Raw genomic sequence first — 20,741 nt, 5'->3', positions numbered from 1 at the left:
TGGAGTCTGTCTCTATTGCCCAGGCTGGAGGGCAGTGGCGAGATCTGGGCTCACTGCAACCTCTGCCTCCTGGCTTCAAGTGATTCTCCTGCCTCAGCCTCCCGAGTAGCTTGGACTACAGGTGCGCACCACCATGCCTGGCTAATTTTTTGTATTTTTAGTAGAGATGGGGTTTCGCCATGCTGGCCAGGCTGGTCTCGAACTCCTGACCAAGTGATCTGCCTGCCTCGGACTCCCAAAGTGCTGGGATTACAGGAGTAAGCCACCGCGCCGGGCCGGTTCAAATTCATGCTTTTAAACTGTTGTCTCCCGAGAGACACACGCAACGTATTTTAAGCAAAGCACTGGCCTGGTGTTGTGGTGGCTCATGCCTGTAATCCTGGTGATTTGGAAGGCTGAGGGTCGCTTGAAGCTGAGTTCGAGATCAACCTAGGCAATATATCTAGACCCCTGTCTCTATTTTTAAAAAAATTAAAGAAATCACTGGATGAGGAATGGAAAGACATTTTCTAGCTCCCCAGGACAGTTTTTTAAAATTTAAAACTACTATTCCCAGCATGCCCTTCTCCCCTGGGTGGGGGGCGGGGACCTAAGAGAACTACATTTCCCTGAATGCAACGCCTGCACCGCTGCTTCTTCAGCATCTCGGGAATTGTAGTCCTCTGTAAAGATGTTTGTCCACAAATCCCAGCATGCACTTGGGATCTGACTCGTTTGGTAGGAAAAGGACTGGCTCTGACTCTTCACCCATCTTCACCCAGGCTGGCCCCTTTGGTGAAACTACAACTCCCAGGGGTCTGTGCGCGAGAAGGCAGGCGGGTTTTTCTACCGGAAGTCCGCTCTAGCTCTGGGCCCTACAACTGCACCCTGAGCCGGAGCTGCCCAGTCGCCGCGGGACCGGGGCCGCTGGGGTCTGGACGGGGGTCGCCATGGTAACGGGGGAGCGCTACGCCGGGGACTGGCGGAGGGGGGGCCCACGCGTAAATAGCCGAGGCTGGATCGGGCGCTGACAAGTCCCTTCTCTGCCGCGGATGGTCTGGGTCGGGCGCGGGCTCTGGGGATTGGGACCGATCCAGGGCCGGGAAGGAGGGCACAGGGCGGTGATTCTGCGCGCGGGGGTTACCAGGGGTCTCGCGGCGACGGGCATTGGGGGTGGTGTTCCAAGGGGAAAGGGCTGTGCAGGTGGGAAACGTTGTAGATGGTTGGAAGCTTTGAAACGAGAGGAAACTCGTGAGGCACAGTCTTGTGGGTAGCGAGAAGGCATTGGAGGTGGGGAGAAGGCGTCCGAAAGAGGAAGGCGCTCTGGAAGTGTGGCGGGAGCGCGCTGGGACAAGAACGCGAGACCTTGGAAAAGGGGAGGGAGGTTTTCTTGATGGGAGGAGTCTCTAGAGACAAGGATCTGATTGCAGGTGGAGAGGGGATGTTGAGACAGGGGCAGGAGACTGCCTGTGAGAGAGGGATGATCTCAAGAAGAGACCTGGCACAGGAAACCAAAAGGAGGCAACTGTAGGGAATGAAACTTAAGGGTCTGGGAAAGCGCTGTAAAAGGAGAGAGGACCTGGAGGTAAGATGGACACTCGGAATGAATGGGGAGCAATTGAATAGGTCTTTCCAAGAGGAGAGATCTTGTGGGGTGGGGAGTAGGCTTGAAAGTGTGAGACCTGGGGAGGAATCTTTGTTGGGGCAAAGACTCAACATTGGATTTAGGAGTGCCCCTATCCCCCAGGTTGGGGCTTTGGATCTAGGAAAGGGTTCTTTGGGCTGGAAGTTGGGAAAGAAAACGAATGGGAAAGAGTGTCAGAGCGGGGGCGGAGTCTCCTCCAGGAACAGGGTCCTTGGAGGCAAAATGTGACCTTTTGAAGAAGGGAGGAAGCTTGGGAGTGGGACAAGGGATGTCACCAATAAAAAGCCCATTGAGGCCCCAAGGAGGGGAACTGAGACTGAGAAAGTGGAGGTCAAAAGGGAACAACTCCAGAGGAGGGGGATTGGAGACAGGGAAGGTTGGGGGGCATCTAGAGGGGACAGCAGAGGCGTGAGGATGCAGGGATTCAGGACGGAGGGGACTTGAGATTCCAAATGGGAAGAACACAGGGAGAGGTATACAAGGGAATTTGGGAGTAAGAGGCAGAGCTTTTTGTCAACTCTGTGGGTTTGCTTCTAGTTCTCCTAACTGTGTGAATATGTCTCTGGCTCTGCTCCCAGGCTGTGGCTGCCTGGTGTAGGCCCCCCAACGTCCCTTCCTGCCTGGGACCCCTGCCCTGCTAGGAAGTGGTTTTCCCTGGCTCAGCAGAAGGAGTTCTTGGAAGGAGAGTGTAACATCCTGTTCCGGTCCAGTTTGGTTGGTTGGGGGAGGGAGGATAGAGTGTGTGGAGAATGAGGCTTAGGAAAGAGAGTGGACTCTCTTTCCTAAGAAAAGACTCTCAGGCTGGGGCGGTGACTCATGCCTGTAATCCCAGCACTTTGGGAGGCTGAGGCAGACGGATCACATAAGGTCAGGAGTTCGAGACCAGCCTGGCCAACGTGGTGAGACCCCGTCTCTACTAAAAATACAAAAATAAGCCAGGTGTGGTGGTGGATGCCTGTAATCCCAGCTACTTGGGAGGCTGAGGCAGGAGAATCGCTTGAACCCGGGAGGCGGAGGCTGCAGTGAGCCGAGATTGTGCCACTGGCCTAGGCGACAGAGTGAGACTCTGTCTCAAAAAAAAAAAAAAAAAAAAGGCTGGGCGCAGTGACTCGCGCCTGTAACCCCAGCACTTTGGGAGGCTGAGGCAGGCAGATCACAAGGTCAGGAGTTTGAGACCAGCCTGACCAACATGGTGAAACCCCATCTCTACTAAAAATACAAAAATTAGCCGGGCATGGTGGCATGCGCCTGTAATCCCAGGTACCCAGGAGGCTGAGGCAGGAGAATCGCTTGAACCTGGAGGTAGAGGTTGCAGTGAACCGAGACAGTGCCACTGCACTCCAGCCTAGGCAACAGAGTGAGACTCTGTCTGAAAACAAAAAGAAAAGAAAAAGACAGGACTAGAGGGCTCTCTTTCCTAAGAGAGAAGGCTCCCACAAGTTGGGGTCAGGTGGTTCAGAGCAAAGCCTTTGGACTCCCACCTCTGCTTTCTGGCTGTGAGACTTCCTTTCCCTGAATCTCAGTTTCCTCATCTATAAAATGGGCATGAGCATGCCTGTCTCAGACAGAAATGGGCCCAGAACTTCTAATGGAGTAAGCTTTGGCCATGGTTTTCTGAACATCACATAATGGAAAATATAATGCTGCTAAGAGCTGGTTCTTATGTAACACTTAGTACGTGCCAGTCACTGTACTATACCTCTATGTTTTTCTTTTTGTTTTTTTGAGACAGCGTCTCACTCTGTCACCCAGGCTGGAGAGCAATGGTGCAATGTCAGCTCACCGCAACCTCTGCCTCCTGGGTTCAAGTGATTCTCATGCCTCAGCCTCCCGAGTAGCTGGGATTATAGCCGCCTCCCCCCTGCCCCCCATCACACCTGGCTAATTTTTGTATTTTTAGTACAGATGGGGTTTCACCATGTTGGCCAAACTGGTCTCGAACTCCTGACCTCAAGTGATCTGCCCGCCTTGGCCTCCCAAAGTGCTGGGATTACAGGTGTGAGCCACCGTGACCGGCCAGGAATATCCTTTACTCCTCACAGTAAACTCAGGCACCAAAGTGGCACCAAAGTTAAGTCATGAAAGTGGCAGACGCTTTGGAAAATGGTTTAGCAATTCCTGAGAAAGTTAAACATAGCGTAACCCTATAAGCCAGCAATCTCACTCTTAGGTATATACCCAAGAGAAATGATCCATCCACACGAAAACTCATACACGAATGTTCATAGCAGTATTATTCATAATTGCCCTAAAGCAGAAACAACCCAAATGCCCGAAGTACGGCCTTATCCATCCAACAGAGGATCACTCAGCCACGGAAAGGAATTGCGGCTCTGCCACTTGCCACCCCACAGATGAGCCTGGAAAACGTCACGCTGAGTGAAGGAAGCCAGACACGAAAGCCACAGAGTGCATGATTCCACTCATATACAATGTCCAGAACAGACACATCCACAGAGACAGAAAGGAGACTCGTGGCTGCCAGGCCCTGGGGGAACGGAGAGTGACTGCTAATGGGTGGGGAGTTTTTTGGGGGGAGATGATGAAAATGTTCTGGTATTAGATAATAAATTAGATAGTGGTGATATTAGGTGGGGTGCGGTGGCTCACGCCTGATGCAGCACTTTGAGGGGATGAGGTGGGTGGATCGCTTGAGGCCAGGAGTTCGAGACCAGCCTGGACAACATGGTGAAACCCCATCTCTACTAAAAATACAAAAAGTTAGCTGGGCGTGGTGGTGTGCACCTGCGGTCCCAGCTACCTGGGAGGCCTGCACCCAGGAGGTGGAGGTTGCAGTGAGGCGGGATCACGCCACTGCACTCTAGCCTGGGCAACAGAGCTAGAACCTGTCTCAAAAAAAAAAAAAAAAAAAAAAAGTGATTTTTACACAACTGTGAATATATACTAAGTGAATATACCAAAAACCATTTAACTGTCTACATTTTAAGTGGATGGATTTTGTGGTGTGTGAATTACATTTCAATTTTATAAAAAGTTAGGAAGCAAAGAGAAAAAAAGAAGTGGCAGAGCTGGAACTTAGCCCAAAGGAGTCTGAACCTCAAATGTTCATTGAGTATCTACCACCTACCAGCCACCGAACTAAGTTTATAAACTTTTTTTTTAACCTTTAAAAAAACCCTGGCTGACTGGGCACTGTGGCCCATGCCTATAACCCCACACTTTGGGAGGCAGAGGCGGGTGGATCACCTGAGGTCAGAAGTTTGAGACCAGCCTGGCCAACATGGTGAAACCCCGTCTCTACCAAAAATACAAACATTTTCCGGGCGTGGTGGCGGGTGCCTGTAGTCCCAGCTACTCAGGACACTGAGGCAGGAGAATCGCTTGAACCTGGGAGGCGGAGGTTGCAGTGAGCCGAGATTGCGCCATTGCACTCCAGCCTGGGTGACAGAATGAGACACTGTCTGAAAATTTAAAAATAACAAAAAATATAATGAAAAAACCACCCTGGTGAGATGAATCTTCTTGGGAGACTTGTTTTGCTGGTGAGGAAACAGGCCTAGAGGGGCAGACAAAGCAGGGCACTGTGGCTCACACCTGTAATCCCAGCAGTTTGGGAGGCCGAGGTGGGAGAATTGCTTGAGTCCAGGAGTTTGAGACCAGCAACATAGCAAGACTCTGTCTCTACAAAAAAAAAAAAAAAGAGAGAGAGATAAGAGGTGGTGGAGCCTGGGACTCGGGGCCCTGGAGCTGACTCCAGAGTTGGAGACTTGTGGAAGGGAAGTCACTCCACAGGGGTGCTGGAGGGACCTGGGATGAAGCGTGTGGCCAGGCCGGCCTGGCTTGGGTCTGGGGAGCAGCCGAGACTCCTGGAAGTCAGGCAGCAGGGAGGCCCTGAGCCCTATCTCCCCTCTGGGTGGATGGGTGGGGCCATTGGGCAGCGCCCAACCCGTCCTCTCTGCCTCTCTCACTTCCTCCTTCTCCTCCTGCTGCCCCCAGATCCGCTTTATCCTCATCCAGAACCGGGCAGGCAAGACGCGCCTGGCCAAGTGGTACATGCAGTTTGATGATGATGAGAAACAGAAGCTGATCGAGGAGGTGCATGCCGTGGTCACCGTCCGAGACGCCAAACACACCAACTTTGTGGAGGTGATGCCCGCTCCATGCCTCCTGCACCCCGCTGCTTCCTCGTGCCCTACTTCGCCACTCCCTGCCCAGCTTCTAGTTGCAAGAACCCCTTGGACCCTCTGTCCATCCTATATCATTCACTCAACCCGCTTTGAGCTTGCTTGCTTCTTCCCTTCCTTTATTTGTACTTTTCATTGTGAAAAATCATAAACATACAGATTAGTACAATGAAAGAAAAGTATATTGGAGATTCATATACCTACTACCCAGATCTAATCAGTATTAATATTTTGCCTTTTTGTTCTGCATTGTTATTATTAATTTTTTTTGCCTACGATTAAAAAAATTTTTTTTTTTTGGTCAAATTTTTTTGCTGGTGCGTTTTTCAAACTTCCTATAGAATGTTCAAACACAGAAAAGTAGAGAGAATAGGCCAGGTGCAGTGGCTCATGCCTGTAATCCCAGCACTTTGGGAAGCCAAGGTGGGAGGATTGCTTGAGCCCAGGTGTTCAAGACCAGCCTGGGCAATGTAGCAAGACCTTGTCTTTATTTTTTATTTGATTGAATTGAATTAATTAATTAATTAATTTTTTTGAGACAGAGTCTTACTCTGTCACCCAGGCTGGAGTGCAGTGGCATGATCTCAGCTCACTGCAACCTCCACCTCCCAGGTTCAAGCAATTCTCCTGCCTCAGCCTCCCAAGTAGCTGGGATTACAGGCATGCACCACAACACCAGGCTAATTTTGTATTTTTGGTAGAGACGAGGTTTCACCATGTTGGCCAGGCTGGTCTCGAACTCCTGACCTTGTAATCCACCCTCCTCGGCCTTCCAAAGTGCTGGGATTACAGGCATGAGCCACTGCGCCTGGCCTTTTTTGCCTTTTTTTTTTTTTTGAAATGGAGTCTGTCTCAGTCACCCAGGCTGGAGTGCAATGGGGGCAATCTTGGCTCACTGCAACCTCCTCCAGGGTTCAAGCTATTCTCTGCCTCAGCCTCCCTAGGAGCTGGGATTACAGGTGCTCGCCACCACGCCTGGCTAATTTTTATATTTTTAGTAGAGATGGGGTTTCACCATGTTGGCCAGACTGGTCTTGACCTCCTGATCTCAAGTGATCCACCCACCTTGGCCTCCCAAAGTGCTGGGATTACAGGCGTGAGCCACCATGCCTGTCCCTCTTTAAAAAAATTTTTTTGAAACAGGAGCTCATTCTGTCACCCAGGCGGGAGTGCAGTGGCACGAACATGGCTCACAGCAGCCTTGACTTCCTAGGTTCAAGCTACCCTCCCACCTCAGCCTCCTGAGTAGCTGGGACTACAGGCTTGTGCACTACCAAGCCCAGCTAATATTTGTATTTTTGGTAGCGATGGGGTCACACCATGTTGCTCAGGCTGGTCTCAAACTCTTGAGCTCAAGTGATCTGCCTGCCTCGGCCTCCCAAAGTGCTGGGATTACAGGCATGAGCCACTGCGCCCAGCCAGGGTGCAGGTTTAAATGGTTTGGTTAGGATGGCATTGCTGAAAAGGTGACATTGGAGCCAAGACCTGAAGGACTTGAGGGGGAGGAAGGAGCCAATGTCTGAGAGGAACATTTCAAGCCAAGGGAACAGCAAGTGTAAAGTCCCTGGGGCAGGAGAATACTTAGGGCGTTCCAGGGATAGCAGGAATGCAGCCAGGAAGGGGAGGAGATGAAAGAGAGAAGATAACAGGGTAATCTCTTGGTGCAAGGCTGCAGGGAAGACTTGGGCTCTTACTATGAGTCAGATGGGAGCCGTAGAAAAGTTGTTTTTGCCGGCCGGGCGCCGTGGCTCACTCCTGTAATCCCAGCACTTTGGGAGGCCAAGGTGGGCGGATCACAAGGTCAGGAGTTAGAGACCAGCCTGACCAACATGATGAAATCTCGTCTCTACTAAAAATACAAAAATTAGCCGAGCCTGGTCGTGGGTGCCTGTAGTCCCAGCTACTCGGGAGCCTGAAGCAGGAGAATCGCTTGAATCCAGGAGGCAGAGATTGCAGTGAGCCGAGATCGTGCCATTGCACTCCAGCCTGGGCAACAGAACGAGACTCCTCTCAAAAAAAAAGAAAGGTTGTTTTTGTTTTTTGGTGTTTTTTAGAGACACGGTCTTGCTCTGTCTCCCAGGCTAGAGTACAGTGGTGCAATTACAGCTCACTGTACCCTCCCAGGCTCAAGCAAGCCTCCCACCTCAGCTTGCCAAGTGGCTGGGACTACAGGCATGCACCTCCATGCCCATCTAATTTTTAATTTTTTTTTTTCTTTTCAGGTGGGTTCTCACTCTGTCACCTAGGCTAGAGTGCAGTGGTGCGATCTCAGCTCACTGCAACCTCTGCCTCTCGGGTCAAGCAATTCTCCCACCTCAGCCTCCCGAGTAGCTGGGACCACTGGCATGTGCCACCAACGCCGTACTAATTTTTGTATTTTTGGTAGAGACAGGGTTTCGCCATGTTGCCCAGGCTGGTCTCGAACTCCTGAGCTCCAGCGATCCGCCCACCGCAGCTTCCCAAAGTCCTAGGATTACAGCCATGAGCGACCACGCCTGGCTAATTTTTAAATTTTTTGTAGAGATGGGGTATTGCTATGTTGTCCAGGCTGGTCTTGAACCATGGAGGGTTTTGAGCAGAGCATGGCCATTGGCCGACTTGAGGCTGCGCTATAGGGCAAGAGCATAGAGGAGACTGCTCGGAGAGAGGTGGCTGCAGTGGTCCAGGTGGGAGATGCTGGTGACTGGACCAGCATGGAAGCCGTCGGTGTGGCCAGGAGCGTTTTGGAGGTGGACCCAGCTGAATGGCCAAGAACTGGATGTGGAATGTGAGAGAAAGCAGAGCCAGGGCGACAATTAGATTTCCCACTTGAGCCCCCGGGTAGGATGGAGCTGTCATTATCTGATATGGGCAGATGGGAAGGGCAGGCGGAGGTGAAGATCAGGAGGGAAGTGTTGGGGGTCTGGCCCCGAGTATCGTCCACATCCCAGCAGAGATGTCCAGGAAGAAGTGACGAGTCAGGGTTCTTGGAGAGAGCTGGGTAGGATATGGAAACGGCATTTCTGCACATAGAGGGAAACCGAGGCCAAGGAGCTCACCGGGGAAGTGAGGATAGACCGAGGAGAGCACCAGAGGGCCACGTCTGCAGGCAGAGAGATGAGGAGGGAGAGGAGAACCAAGAGATTGGGTGTCCCAGCAGCCAGGAGGGGGACAGGGTTGGACTTACCTCGCCAGGAGGAGGTCACTGGTGGTGTCACCAAGAGCAGCAGGTGGGAAGGAGGAGAGGAACTGGGTGTTGGGTGTTCTGGCTATGTGGGCGCCTTGCTGCTAATGTAGTGGCTGGTCCTGTGCTGAGGGCTGGGGCGCGGGAGGGGTCAGTGAGGCCCAATGATACAGGGGCAGCCGGAAAGTCCGGCTGGGCAAATGAGAATGTTACAGAGGAGGCTGACCCTCAGGTCTTGAGTTCCTCCATGCCTCCAGGATCCAGGCCCGCCCATTCATTCAGTTGTTCCTTTGTGCATGTATTCACCTAATGTTTCTGTGTGCCTCCTCTGTGATCAGCCCAGTGCTGGGTTCACAGCAGCACTGAGACAGCCTTGTGCTGCTTTGGGACTCATAGCCCAGGAAGGAACACAAGCCTGTCCTAGACAGTGACAACCAGAGTAGGCAGGGCTGGGATCGAGGAGCCTGGCTGGGGGAGGGCACCTGACCCAGCCTGGGGGTCTGGAGGGCTTCCTGGAGGGGACTTGTGAGTGAAGATCAAAGGGAGGAGTAGGCAACTGGAAGATGCGGGCTATCCCTCTTGTTATTATTATTATTATTTGAGACAGGGTCTCACTCTGTGCCCCAGGCCGGAGTGCAGTGGTGCAATCATAGCTCACTGCAGCCTCCGCCTCCCAGGCTCAAGGGATCCTCCCACCTCAGACTCCTGAGTAGCTGGGACTACAGGGACCTGCCACCACGCCCAACTAATTTTTTGTATGTTTTATAGAGATGGGTCTTGATATGTTGCCTAGACTGCTCTTGAACTCCTGAGATCAAGCCTTGGCCTCCCAAAGTGCTGGGATGATAGGCATGAGGCCCGGCACCTGGCCGTCATCCAATCTCTGTCTGACTCGCACTGTCCCGCCTCCCGTTTTCCTTTATTAGCAGCCCAGTGAGGACATTGGTCCCGCCTGAACCATCCAGGATTATCGCCCCATCTCATGCTTCTTAACTTCGTCACAAGTTGAGACTGCAGAGTCCCTTTTTGCCATATAAGGTCCCATATTCACAGGGTGTGGGATTAGGATGTGGATGTCTTTGGGGGCCATTACCTGTGCCAGCCCTTTGCAGGGCAACATGGAGGACACAGTGTGACAGCTCCAGCTTCCCCCACAGGCTCAGTCCAATGGGGAGACAGACCCATCCCCAGACAGTGGCAACCGGCAGTGGTCAGGCTGGGGCAGGGCAGGGGTGGGGCAGTGGCGTGGGATGTTCAGAGGGGACACCTGCCCCAGCCTGCAGGATGAGAGAATGTGCTTCTCTGAGAGAATGTAGCTGGAGGAGAGATGGGGGTCTGCGGCAGATCCCTGAGAAGCCTGGAAATTTAAAACAGGAAGGGAGGCTGGAAAGATGGAGCAGTAGCTGGAGGCGGAGGAGGGTGAGAGCCAGAAAAGCTGGATTGCAAGAAGAGAGGAGCACTGATGATCAGTGTCAGCTCATTTACCCGTGGATTATATGTAGGCCTTACTGTAATCACACCAGAAAACATACTCAGGCTGGGGTCACGCCTGTAATCCCAGCACTTTGGGAGGCAGAGGCAGGTGGATCATCTGAGGTCAGGAGTTGGAGACCAGCCTGGCCAACATGGTGAAACCTCATCTCTACTAAAAATACAAAAATTAGCCAGGCGTGGTGGTGCACACCTGTATTCCTAGCTACTCAGGAGGCTGAGGCAGGAGAATTGCTTGAACCTGGGAGGCAGAGGTTGCAGTGAGCCAAGATTGCGCCACTGCACTCTGGCCTGGGCGACAGAGTGAGACTGTCTCAAAAAAACCAAAAAACAAAAAAAAACCCTGAAAACATGCTTGGAGTATAGCAATGAACAAGAGATTGAGCTGAAAAAATGAGTAAAAAGCTATTAGCTGGGTGTGGTGGCGCGCCTGTAATCCCAGCTACTTGGGAGACTGAGGCAGGAGAATCGCTTGAACCCAGGAGGCGGAGATTGCAGTGAGCCGAGATCGCGCCACTGCTCTCCAGCCTGGGCGTCAGAGCGAGACTCAAAAAAAAAAAAAAAAAAAAAAAGCCGAAGACTGATGCTGGCACTCATAGCTGTCAGCAGGTGGCGACACAGGCACACCCCAGACCTAGAGCCGCTGTTTTTTTGTGTTTTTTGAGACAGGGTCTCCCGGGCTGGAGTGCAGTGATGGGAACATGGCTCACAGCAGCTTTGACCTCCCAGGCTCAGGTCATCTCCCCACCTCAGCCTCCCGAGTAGCTGGGACCACAGGTACACGCCACCATACCCAGCTAAGTTTTGTACTTTTGTATAGACGGGGTTTCACCATGTTGCCCAAGCTGGCCTGAAACTCCTGGGCTCAAGTGATCCTCTCGCCCGGCCTCCTGGAGTGCTGGGATTTTTTTTTTTTTTTTTTTTGTAATGAACCTGACATTGAGAACATATAGAACTGAACTGGATTTTCAGGTTTTGGCCAAAGACATTGTACTTTGCAACCCAGTATGCATATATATCTGTCTCTGTCTACTTAACACACGCGTAAAATGAGAATCCATGTCCCTGATCCTGGCATGTTTGTTCACGGTGTGTGTCTGTGTTACTATGCTGTGTATATCACATTTCAGTGAGGGCAGGACAAGGACCCAGGATCGTCTTGGTGGCAGTGGTAACCCTCCTCCCCACACTGCCTATCACAGGCCTGGCATAGAGTAGCTGCTCAGGAAGTTTTTGTTAAATAATTGAGTTAATTAATTCCAGGCTAAGGAATGTGACTGTCTCCAGAGGTAGCAGGAAGTCACAGAAGGGAGTGGCAAGGTTGCATGGACACTATTGAACATGTCAGGCTCCCGCCCAGCCCTGGGCTTTTGCTATCTGCTTAGAACATTCCTGCCTATCCTCCAGGTCTCAGCTCCGATACCCCCTCCTCCAGGAAGCCCTCCCTGACTCTCCAGGATCAGAGGGGGTTAGGCACCCTCTTTGGGCTCTCACAGCCCATCCTGTCCATTCTGGGGATGCCTGCCCCCGCTGCACTGTGAGCAGGGTTAGGGCTGTCTCGGTCACTGCTGTGACCCCAGCACAGGGCCAGGCACAGAGCTGAGCCTCGGGACCACGTATGGAGTGAAGGAGTGAATGTTTTGGCCCCACTCTGTCTGGCATGTTGGGTCCTGGCAAGCTCCGTTGCTGACAGCCTCTCTGTTCTGCAGTTCCGGAACTTTAAGATCATTTACCGCCGCTATGCTGGCCTCTACTTCTGCATCTGTGTGGATGTCAATGACAACAACCTGGCTTACCTGGAGGCCATTCACAACTTCGTGGAGGTACGGCGGGAGAGGGAGGTAAGGTGGGGAGGCGGGCGGGCAGCCCTGGAGTGGCCCCCAAGGCCTGGGAACCCTCCCTGGTCCCTCCTGAGCCTTCCCCTCTGCAGTGACTGGGACTCTCTCTCCGTTTCTTTTTTTTCTTTTTCTTTTCTTTTCTTTTCTTTTTTTTTTTTGAGACGGAGTCTTGTTCTGTCGCCCAGGCTGGAGTGCAGTGGTGCAATCTTGGCTCATTGCAGCCTCCGCCCCCCAGGTTCAAGTGATTCTCCTGCCTCAGCCTCTTGAGTAGCTGGGATTACAGGCACACGCCACGATGCCCAGCTAATTTTTGTATTTTTAGTAGAGATGGGGTTTCACCATGTTGGCCAGGCTGGTCTTGCACTCCTAACTTCAAGTCATCCTTCTGCCTTAGCCTCCCAAAGTGCTGGGATTACGGGTGTGAGCCACCGCGCCTGACCTTTTGCCATCTCTTTGCATCGATCTTTGCTTTTGTTTCTCTCTGTGTGTCTCCTTGCCTCTCTCCCTGTCACTGTCTCTCTCTCTCCCCTGCCTCCCCCTTGGTCTCTTTTTTTTTGCTGTCTCTTTCTGATGACCTTGTTCCCATCTGTGTGCGTGTGTGGCTCTCTCCCTGCCCATCTCTTACCATCTCTGCCTTCCTCTCCCAGGTCTTAAACGAATATTTCCACAATGTCTGTGAACTGGACCTGGTGTTCAACTTCTACAAGGTAGGCTCCTGGTGAAGAGGAGGCTGAAGGAGCCGGAGGAGGGGGACGGGGGGGACCCATGGTGCACTAGCCACCCGGAGCCTCTGCTGAGGTCTGTGTCCCAGCTCGAGAGGCATCAGAGCCCCAGCTTCCAGGGTCCGGGCCAGCATCCCGGGGGGCCTCGTCTCACCCCAGGGTCTCCCCTCACACAGGTTTACACGGTCGTGGACGAGATGTTCCTGGCTGGCGAAATCCGAGAGACCAGCCAGACGAAGGTGCTGAAACAGCTGCTGATGCTACAGTCCCTGGAGTGAGGGCAGGCGAGCCCCGCCCCGGCCCCGGCCCCGGCCCCTCCTGGACTCGCCTGCTCGCTTCCCCTTCCCAGGCCCGTGGCCAACCCAGCAGTCCTTCCCTCAGCCACCTAGGAGGAAGGGACCCAGCTGGGTCTGGGCCACAAGGGAGGAGACTGCACCCCACTGCCTCTGGGCCCTGGCTGTGGGCGGAGGCCACCGTGTGTGTCCCGAGTAACTGTGCCGTTGTCGTGTGATGCCATAAGCGTGTGTGCGTGGAGTCCCCAATAAACCTGTGGTCCTGCCTGGCCTTGCCGTCTTTGAGCCCTTGCCTGTCTCCCCTGGGAACCAGATACCTAGGATGCCTTGCCTTCAGTCCATCAGTCAGTCAGTCAACAAACGCCCCTCATTGTGCTGAGCAAGGTGAGAGACCCAGGTGCTCTTCAGACCTGCTCCTGCTCACCGAGGGCCCCCAGGCTGGAAGGGGTGATGGGTTTAGATTCCAGGCACTTGCTACTAAAATAACAATACTCAGCTAATGCTGAAGGGCACTCACCCTCTCCCAGGCATTGTTCTAAGCAATTGACATGTCTTACCTTACTTAAAGCTCACTAGATTATAAGCATGGGACTATTTTTTTTTTTTTTTGAGACATGGTCTCACTCTATTGCCCAGGCTGGAGTGCAGTGGCAGGATCATGGCTCACTGCCGCCTTGACCTCCTGGGCTCAGTTGATCCTCCCACCTCAGCCTCCCAAGTAGCTGGGACTACAGATGTGTGCCACCATACCTGGTTAATTTTTTTTTTTTTTTTTTAGACGGAGTTTCGCTCTTTTTGCCCAGGCTGGAGTGCAATAGCGCTAGCTCGGCTCACTGCAACCTCTGCCTCCCAGTTTCAAGTGATTCTCCTGCCTCAGCCTCCAAAGTAGCTGAGATTACAGGTGCGTGCCACCATGCCCAGCTAATTTTTTTTTTTTTTGAGATGGAGTCTTGCTCTGTTGCCCAGGCTGGAGTGATCTCCTGGCTCAAGTGATCTTCCTGCCTTGGCCTCCCAGAGTTCTGGGATTACAGGCATGAGCCACTCTATCCGGCCAAGGACACGACTGTTATTATCCCCATTTTCCAAGTGAGAACATTGTTCCAGGAATGTTTCAGGAACATTAAAAGACTTGACCAGGCTGGGCGCAGCGGCTCACGCCTGTAATCCCAGCACTTTGGGAGGCTGAGGCGGGTCAAGAGATTGAGACCATCCTGGCCAATGTGGTGAAACCCTGTCTCTACTAAAAATATAAAAATTAGCTGGGCATGGTGGCGTGCACCTGTAATCCCAGCTACTCAGGAGGCTGAGGCAGGAGAATTGCTTGAACCCGGGAGGCAGAGGTTGCAGTGAGCCGAGATTGCACCACTGCATTCCAGCCTGGGCAACAGAGCGAGACTCCATCTCAAAAAAAAAGACGACTTGACCAAGGTCTGTAGCTAGTCAGTAGCCAAGCCAGGTTTGTTTTGAGCCAGTTTTGAAGCCAGGCGGGTAGCTCCAGAACCCTCATTTTTATCTGCTCGCCCCGGTGGTTGTTGGAAATGTAGGCACTGGGCTTGATGATTTGTGTTTCTTGGCAACAGCACTGCTGGCATTTGGGCCAGGACAATCTCTCATTGTGAGGCTGCTCCAGAAGTGGATGGACTTTTGACTTCCACCCACCAAGTGCCAGAAGTGGCCTTCTGGCCATTGTGATGATAGAAGCCACCCCTGAGTGTTTCTAGGGCCCTCTGAAGTTAAGGGGCCCCCGATGCCCACTGAGAGCAGAGTGTGGGGGCTGCTGGCCACACCTATGCCTGGTGTCCTTCGCAAGCTGAGAACACCCTGGCCCCTGTCAGTTTCTTTCCTTCCTTCCTTCCTTTCTTTTTGACAGGGTCTTATTCTGTCACTCCCCAGGCTGGAGTGCAATGGCACAATCTTGGCTCACTGCCACCTCTACCTCCCAGGCTCAAGCGATTCTCCTGCCTCAGCCTCCCGAGTAACTGGGACTACAGGCGCCTGCCACCATGCCCGGCTAATTTTTGTATTTTTAGTAGAGACGGGGTTTCACCATGTTGGCCAGGCTGGTCTCGAACTCCTGAGCTCAAATGGTCCGCCCGCCTCAGCCTCCAAATTGCTGGGATTGCAAGCCTGAACCACGGCGCTCAGCCTCTTTTTATAAATATAAACTAGCATGTTAGTTTTTTATTGCTGCTGTAACAAATTATCACAAACTTAGCGGCTTAAAACAACACAATTTTATTCTCAATGAAATCTGAAATGGGTTTCAGTGGGCTAAAATCAAGTTGTCAGCAGAGCTGTCTGGAACATCTAGGAGAGAATCCTTCCCTGCCTTTTCCAGCCTCTAGAAGTTGCCTCCTGCTCTTGGCATGTAACCCTATCCTTCATCCTTCAAGCCAGCTGCGGAGCATCTTCCAGTCTCTCTCTCTCTGGCTCTGACTGATTTTCCTGCCGCTTGCTTTTACTGATAAGGACACCTGTGGTTACATTCGTCCCACCTGGATAATCTAGGATCATCTCCCCATATCAAGACCCGGACTGTAATCACAACTGTAAAGTCCCTTTTACTGTGTAAGACAACACATCTACAGGTTCCGGAGATGAGGATGTGGACATTTAGGGTGTGCTATTATTCTACCTGCCAAACACTTATATGGTGTCTATATAAGAATTGGGGGCTGGGCGCAGTGGCTCACATCTATAATCCCAGCATTTTAGGAGGCCAAAGTGGCAGATCACTTGAGATCAGGAGTTCAAGACCAGCCTAGCCAACGTGGCAAAACCCCATCTCTACTAAAAGTACAAAAATTAGCCAAGTGTGGTGTTGGGCACCGATAATCCCAGCTACTCAGGAGGCTGAGGCATGAGAATCACTTGAACCCAGGAGGCTGGGTTGCAGCAAGCCGAGATAGTGCCACTGTACTCCAGTCTGGGCGACAGAGTGAGACTCTTTTTGTCTCAAAAAAAAAAGAATTTGGGCCGAGCATAGTGGTTCACACCTGTAATCCCAACACTTTGGGAGAACGAGGTGGACGGATCACTTGAGTCCAGGTGTTCAAGACCAGTCTGTCCAACATGGTGAAACCTGTCTCAAAAGAAGAAAGGAAAGGAAAGGAGAGGGGAGGGGAGGGGAGATTGGTTTTGTTAAGGTCAAAATCACACTCTGCTAGCCGGGTTAACCAGAAAGAGGATTCTAGCCGATGGAACAGCAAGTGCAAAGGCCCTGAGGCAGAACTTGCAAGAAGGCCAGTGTGGCTGGAACAGAGTAAGCAGAAGGGGGTTCGAGATGGTTCAGAGTGGGACTGGGGATGGGAGGGGAAGTCTGATCACACAGGGCCTGCTCGGGTTTATTCTGTGTCTGATGCCCGCTATGGGAAGGATGTTTCATTTTGGAGAACCTGGGGGATGGTGGTAACAGCTTTTTTGGGATACATACAATTCACCCATTTATGGTATTACAATTCAGTGGTTTTTGTTATATTCACAGAGTTGGGTAACTATCATCACAACCCATTTTAGAATATTTTTATCACCCCAAAAAGAAACCTTATCCTTCAGCCATCACCCCTCAATTCCCCTAGCACCTGGCAACCACTACTCCACTTTGTGTCTTATTGGATTTGCCTGGGAAGTTCATATAAATAGGGTCATTTAATATGTGGGGCATGGGACAGTTTTGTGCCAAATCTGATGTAAGAGGTCAAGAATTGGGAGCAGAGCTTGGGTGCAGTGGCTCACGCCTGTAATCCCAGCACTTTTGGAGGCCGAGGCAGGCGGATCACCTGAGGTCAGGAGTTCGGCCAACGTGGTGAAACCCCGTCTCTACTAAAAATACAAAAGTATCCGGGCGTGGTGGCGCATGCCTGTAATCCCAGCTACTTGGGAGGCTGACGCAGCAGAATTGCTGGAACCTGGAGGGTGGAGGTTGCAGTGAGCTGAGATCACGCCATTGCACTCCAGCCTGGGTAACAAGAGTGAAACTTCGTCAAAAAAAAAGAAAAAAAATGTGCCTAACTAGCTACTGTAACACTTGACATGGATGAAGCTGGAAAACATTAAGCTAAGTGAAAGAAGCCAGACACAAAAGGCCGGATATTGAATAATATATTATAGGAAACATGCAGAAAAGGCAAGTGCAGAGAGACAGAAAATGATGACGGGTTGTCAGGACCCAGGGGAATGGGAGGGAGATGATAGCTAAAGGGTACTGGGGTTCTTTCTTGTTTTGTTTTGTTTTTAGAAGACAGGGTCTCACTCTGTCTCCCAGGCAGTGGTGTGATCATAGCTCATTGCAGCCTCGACTTCTTGGGCTCCAGTGATCCTCCTCCCTCAGCCTCCCGAGTATCTGGTACTACAGGTGTGCATCACCACACCTGGCCAATTTTTTAATAATTTTAATTTAAAATTTTTTTTTTTTTTGAGACAGAATCTTGCTCTGTCGCCCAGGCTGGAGTGCAGTGGCACAATCTCGGCTCACTGCAAGCTCTGCCTCCCGGGTTCATGCCATTCTTCTGCCTCAGCCTCCCGAGTAGCTGGGACTACAGGCGCCCACCACCACGCCTGGCTAATCTTTTGTATTTTTTAGTAGAGACGGGGTTTCATCACGTTAGCCAGGATGGTCTCGATCTCCTGACCTCATGATCCGCCCGCCTCGGCCTCCCAAAGTGCTGGGATTACAGACGTGAACCACTGTGCCTGTTTTAAACCCGGCCAATTTTAAAATTATTTTTCTTAGAGACAGGGTCTCGCTATGTTGCTCAGGCTGGTCTCAAACTCCTGGCCCTAAGCAATCCTCCTGCTTCAGCCTCCTTTTTACTTGTTTTTCTTTTTTTTTTTTTTCTCTTTCTTGATTTCTTATTTCAATAACTTTGGTACGCCCTGGCCTTAAGCAATCCTCCTGCTTCAGCCTCCTTTTTACTTGTTTTTCTTTTTTTTTTTTTTTCTCTTTCTTGATTTCTTATTTCAATAACTTTGGTACGCCCTGGCCTTCTGAGGGGTGGGGATTACAGGCGCAAGCCACCGAACCTGGCTTGGGTTTCTTTTCTTTCTTTACTTTTTCTTTTCTTTTCTCTTCTTTTCTCTTCTCTTCTCTTTTCCTTTTCTTTTCTTTCTTTCTTAACTTCTTTTCTTTTCTTTCTTTTTTTTTTTTTGTGAGGGAATTTCGCTCTGTTGCCCAGGCTAAAGTGCAATGGCATGATCGCAATGATCTCAGCTCACTGCAACATCCACCTCCCGGGTTCAAGCGATTCTCCTGCCTCAGCCTCCCAAGTAGCTGGGACTTCAGGCACATGCCACCATGCCTGGCTAATTTTTGTGTGTTATTTTTAGTAGAGACAGGGTTTCACCATGTTGGCCAGGCTGGTCTCGAACTCCTGACCTCACGTGATCCACTCGCCTTGGCCTCCCAAAGTGCTGGGATTACAGGTGTGAGTCACTGCGGCCAGCCGTATACTTCTTTTTTTTTTTAGTGGAGTCTCCCTCTGTTGCTAGGCTGGAGTGCAGTGACACAGTCTCGGCTTACTGCAACCTCCACCTCCTGGGTTCAAGGGATTCTCCTGCCTCAGCCTCCCAAGTAGCTGGGACTACAGGCGCACGCCACCACGCCCAGCTAATTTTTGTATTTTTAGTAGAGACAGGGTTTCCCCATGTTGGCCAGGATGGTCTCAATCTCCTGACCTCGTGATCCGCCCCCCTCCTGCTCCCAAAGTGCTGGGATTACAGGCGTGAGCCACCGCGATTGGCCGAAGTATACATTTTAAATAAGTGAATTGAATGGTATGTAAATATATGTCAACAAAGATGTTACAAAACACCTGAATGAATGACATTTACCTTGTAGTTGTAAACAGAAAAACAACGAAAATGCACAAGAATTTTTTTTTTTGAGAGAGAGAGTCTTGCTCTGTCTCCCGGGCTGGAGTGCAGTGACGCGATCTCGGCTCACTACAAGCTCTGCCTCCCAGGTTCATGCCATTCTCCTGCCTCAGCCTCCCAAGTAGCTGGGACTATAGGTGCCTGCCACCACGCCCGGCTAATTTTCGTATTTTGTTTAGTAGAGACGAGTTTCACCGTGTTAGCCAGGATGGTCTTGATCTCCTGACCTCATGATCCGCCCGCCTTGGCCTCCCAAAGTGCTGGGATTACAGGCGTGAGCCACCGTGCCTGGCCACACGAATGTTTATAGTGGTTTTATTCACCAAAAACTGGAAACAACCTAAATATTCTTCAAAAATGAATAGAAAAACAAACTCTGGCCCCTCCAGGCAATGGAGCACTCCTCAACATTGAAAAGGAATGAACCCGGCCAGGCGCGGTGGCTCGTACCTATAATCCCAGCACTTCGGGAGGCCAGGGCAGGAGGATTGCTTGAGGCCAGGAGTTCGTGTCCAGCCTGAGCAACATAGTGAGACCCCCATCTCCACCAAAAAAAAAAAAAAAAGAAAAATATCCTGGACATGGTAGGTATCACACCTGCGATCCCAGCTACTTGGGAGGCTGAGATGGGAGGATTGCTTGAGCCCAAGGCATTGAGGCTGCAATGAGCCAAGATCTAGCTACTGCACTCCAGCCTGGTCAACAGAACAAACCCTATCTCAAAATAAATAAATAAGGCCAGGCACAGTGGCTTACGTCTGTAATCCCTGCACTTTGGGAGGCCGAGGTGGGTGGATCACCTAAGGTCAGGAGTTCGAGACCAGCCTGGCCAACATGGTGAAACCACATCTCTACTAAATACAAAAAATTAGCCGATGTGGTAGCGCATCCCTGTAATCCCAGCTACTTGGGAGGCTGAGGCAGGAGAATCGCTTGAATCCGGGAGGCGGAGGTTGCAGTGAGCCAAGATTGTGCTATTGCACTCCAGCCTAGGCAACAGGAGCGAAGCTCCATATTGGAAACAAATTAATAAATAAAACACATAAATACATAAATAAATTTCATGCACGTACTTGTGAGGATATAACTGGTTTTTTCGATGTCTTAGGATCACACCGTATGTGGTTCTGCAGCTTGCTATCAGTGCATCTTGGAGGTGATTCTGTGTATAGTCTGTGTGGAATCCCGTTATGTGGGTGCATCCTATGTTACTTAACCAGGCCTGCGTGGCTCCTCCTAATGAAGATGAAAGAATGTCTTTGCCCACGTGCATTTTCACATACATGTGGAGGGTAAGTACCTGGAAATGAATCTCTGGGCTGAAGGGTACATGTATCTGTAACAGGTCATTTGATAGGTTCAACCCAATTGCTCTCCAAACGGACTGTGCTGATTTTTACTCTCTGGTAGCATAGGAGGAGACCCGCTGTTTCCATGTAGCTTTGCTACTGTGCGATCTCACTATGTTTATTTTATTGTGCCTGGTTACCAATGAGGTCGAACATTACTAGTCATTCATATTCCTCTTCTGCGTTGGTACAAACCTTTTGACCATTTTCCTCCTGTGCTGTTTGTCATTTTCTTGTTTATTTGT

General features: G+C 51.2%; 1 protein-coding gene across 2 annotated transcripts; it reads left to right on the top strand.

Moving 5' to 3' along the window:
* Positions 1-705: 705 nt before the first annotated feature.
* AP2S1 (adaptor related protein complex 2 subunit sigma 1) lies at positions 706-13,547 on the top strand. Of its 2 annotated transcripts, none has more exons than XM_034945068.3 (5): positions 706-932; positions 5,582-5,731; positions 12,133-12,246; positions 12,909-12,968; positions 13,160-13,547. In XM_034945068.3, exons 1-5 carry the CDS (start codon positions 930-932, stop codon positions 13,259-13,261), a joined length of 429 nt encoding a protein of 142 aa, XP_034800959.1. In that variant the 5' UTR covers positions 706-929; the 3' UTR covers positions 13,262-13,547. The 2 variants fall into 2 exon arrangements, with proteins under 2 accessions (XP_034800959.1, XP_034800958.1); XM_034945067.3 differs by lacking the exon at positions 706-932 and adding an exon at positions 1,168-1,564.
* The last annotated feature ends 7,194 nt before the right edge of the window (positions 13,548-20,741 follow it).

Source organism: Pan paniscus, chromosome 20 (assembly GCF_029289425.2).
Source record: "Pan paniscus chromosome 20, NHGRI_mPanPan1-v2.0_pri, whole genome shotgun sequence".
Classification (NCBI taxonomy): Eukaryota; Metazoa; Chordata; class Mammalia; order Primates; family Hominidae; genus Pan; species Pan paniscus.
This window is presented reverse-complemented; position numbering and strand designations above follow the sequence as displayed.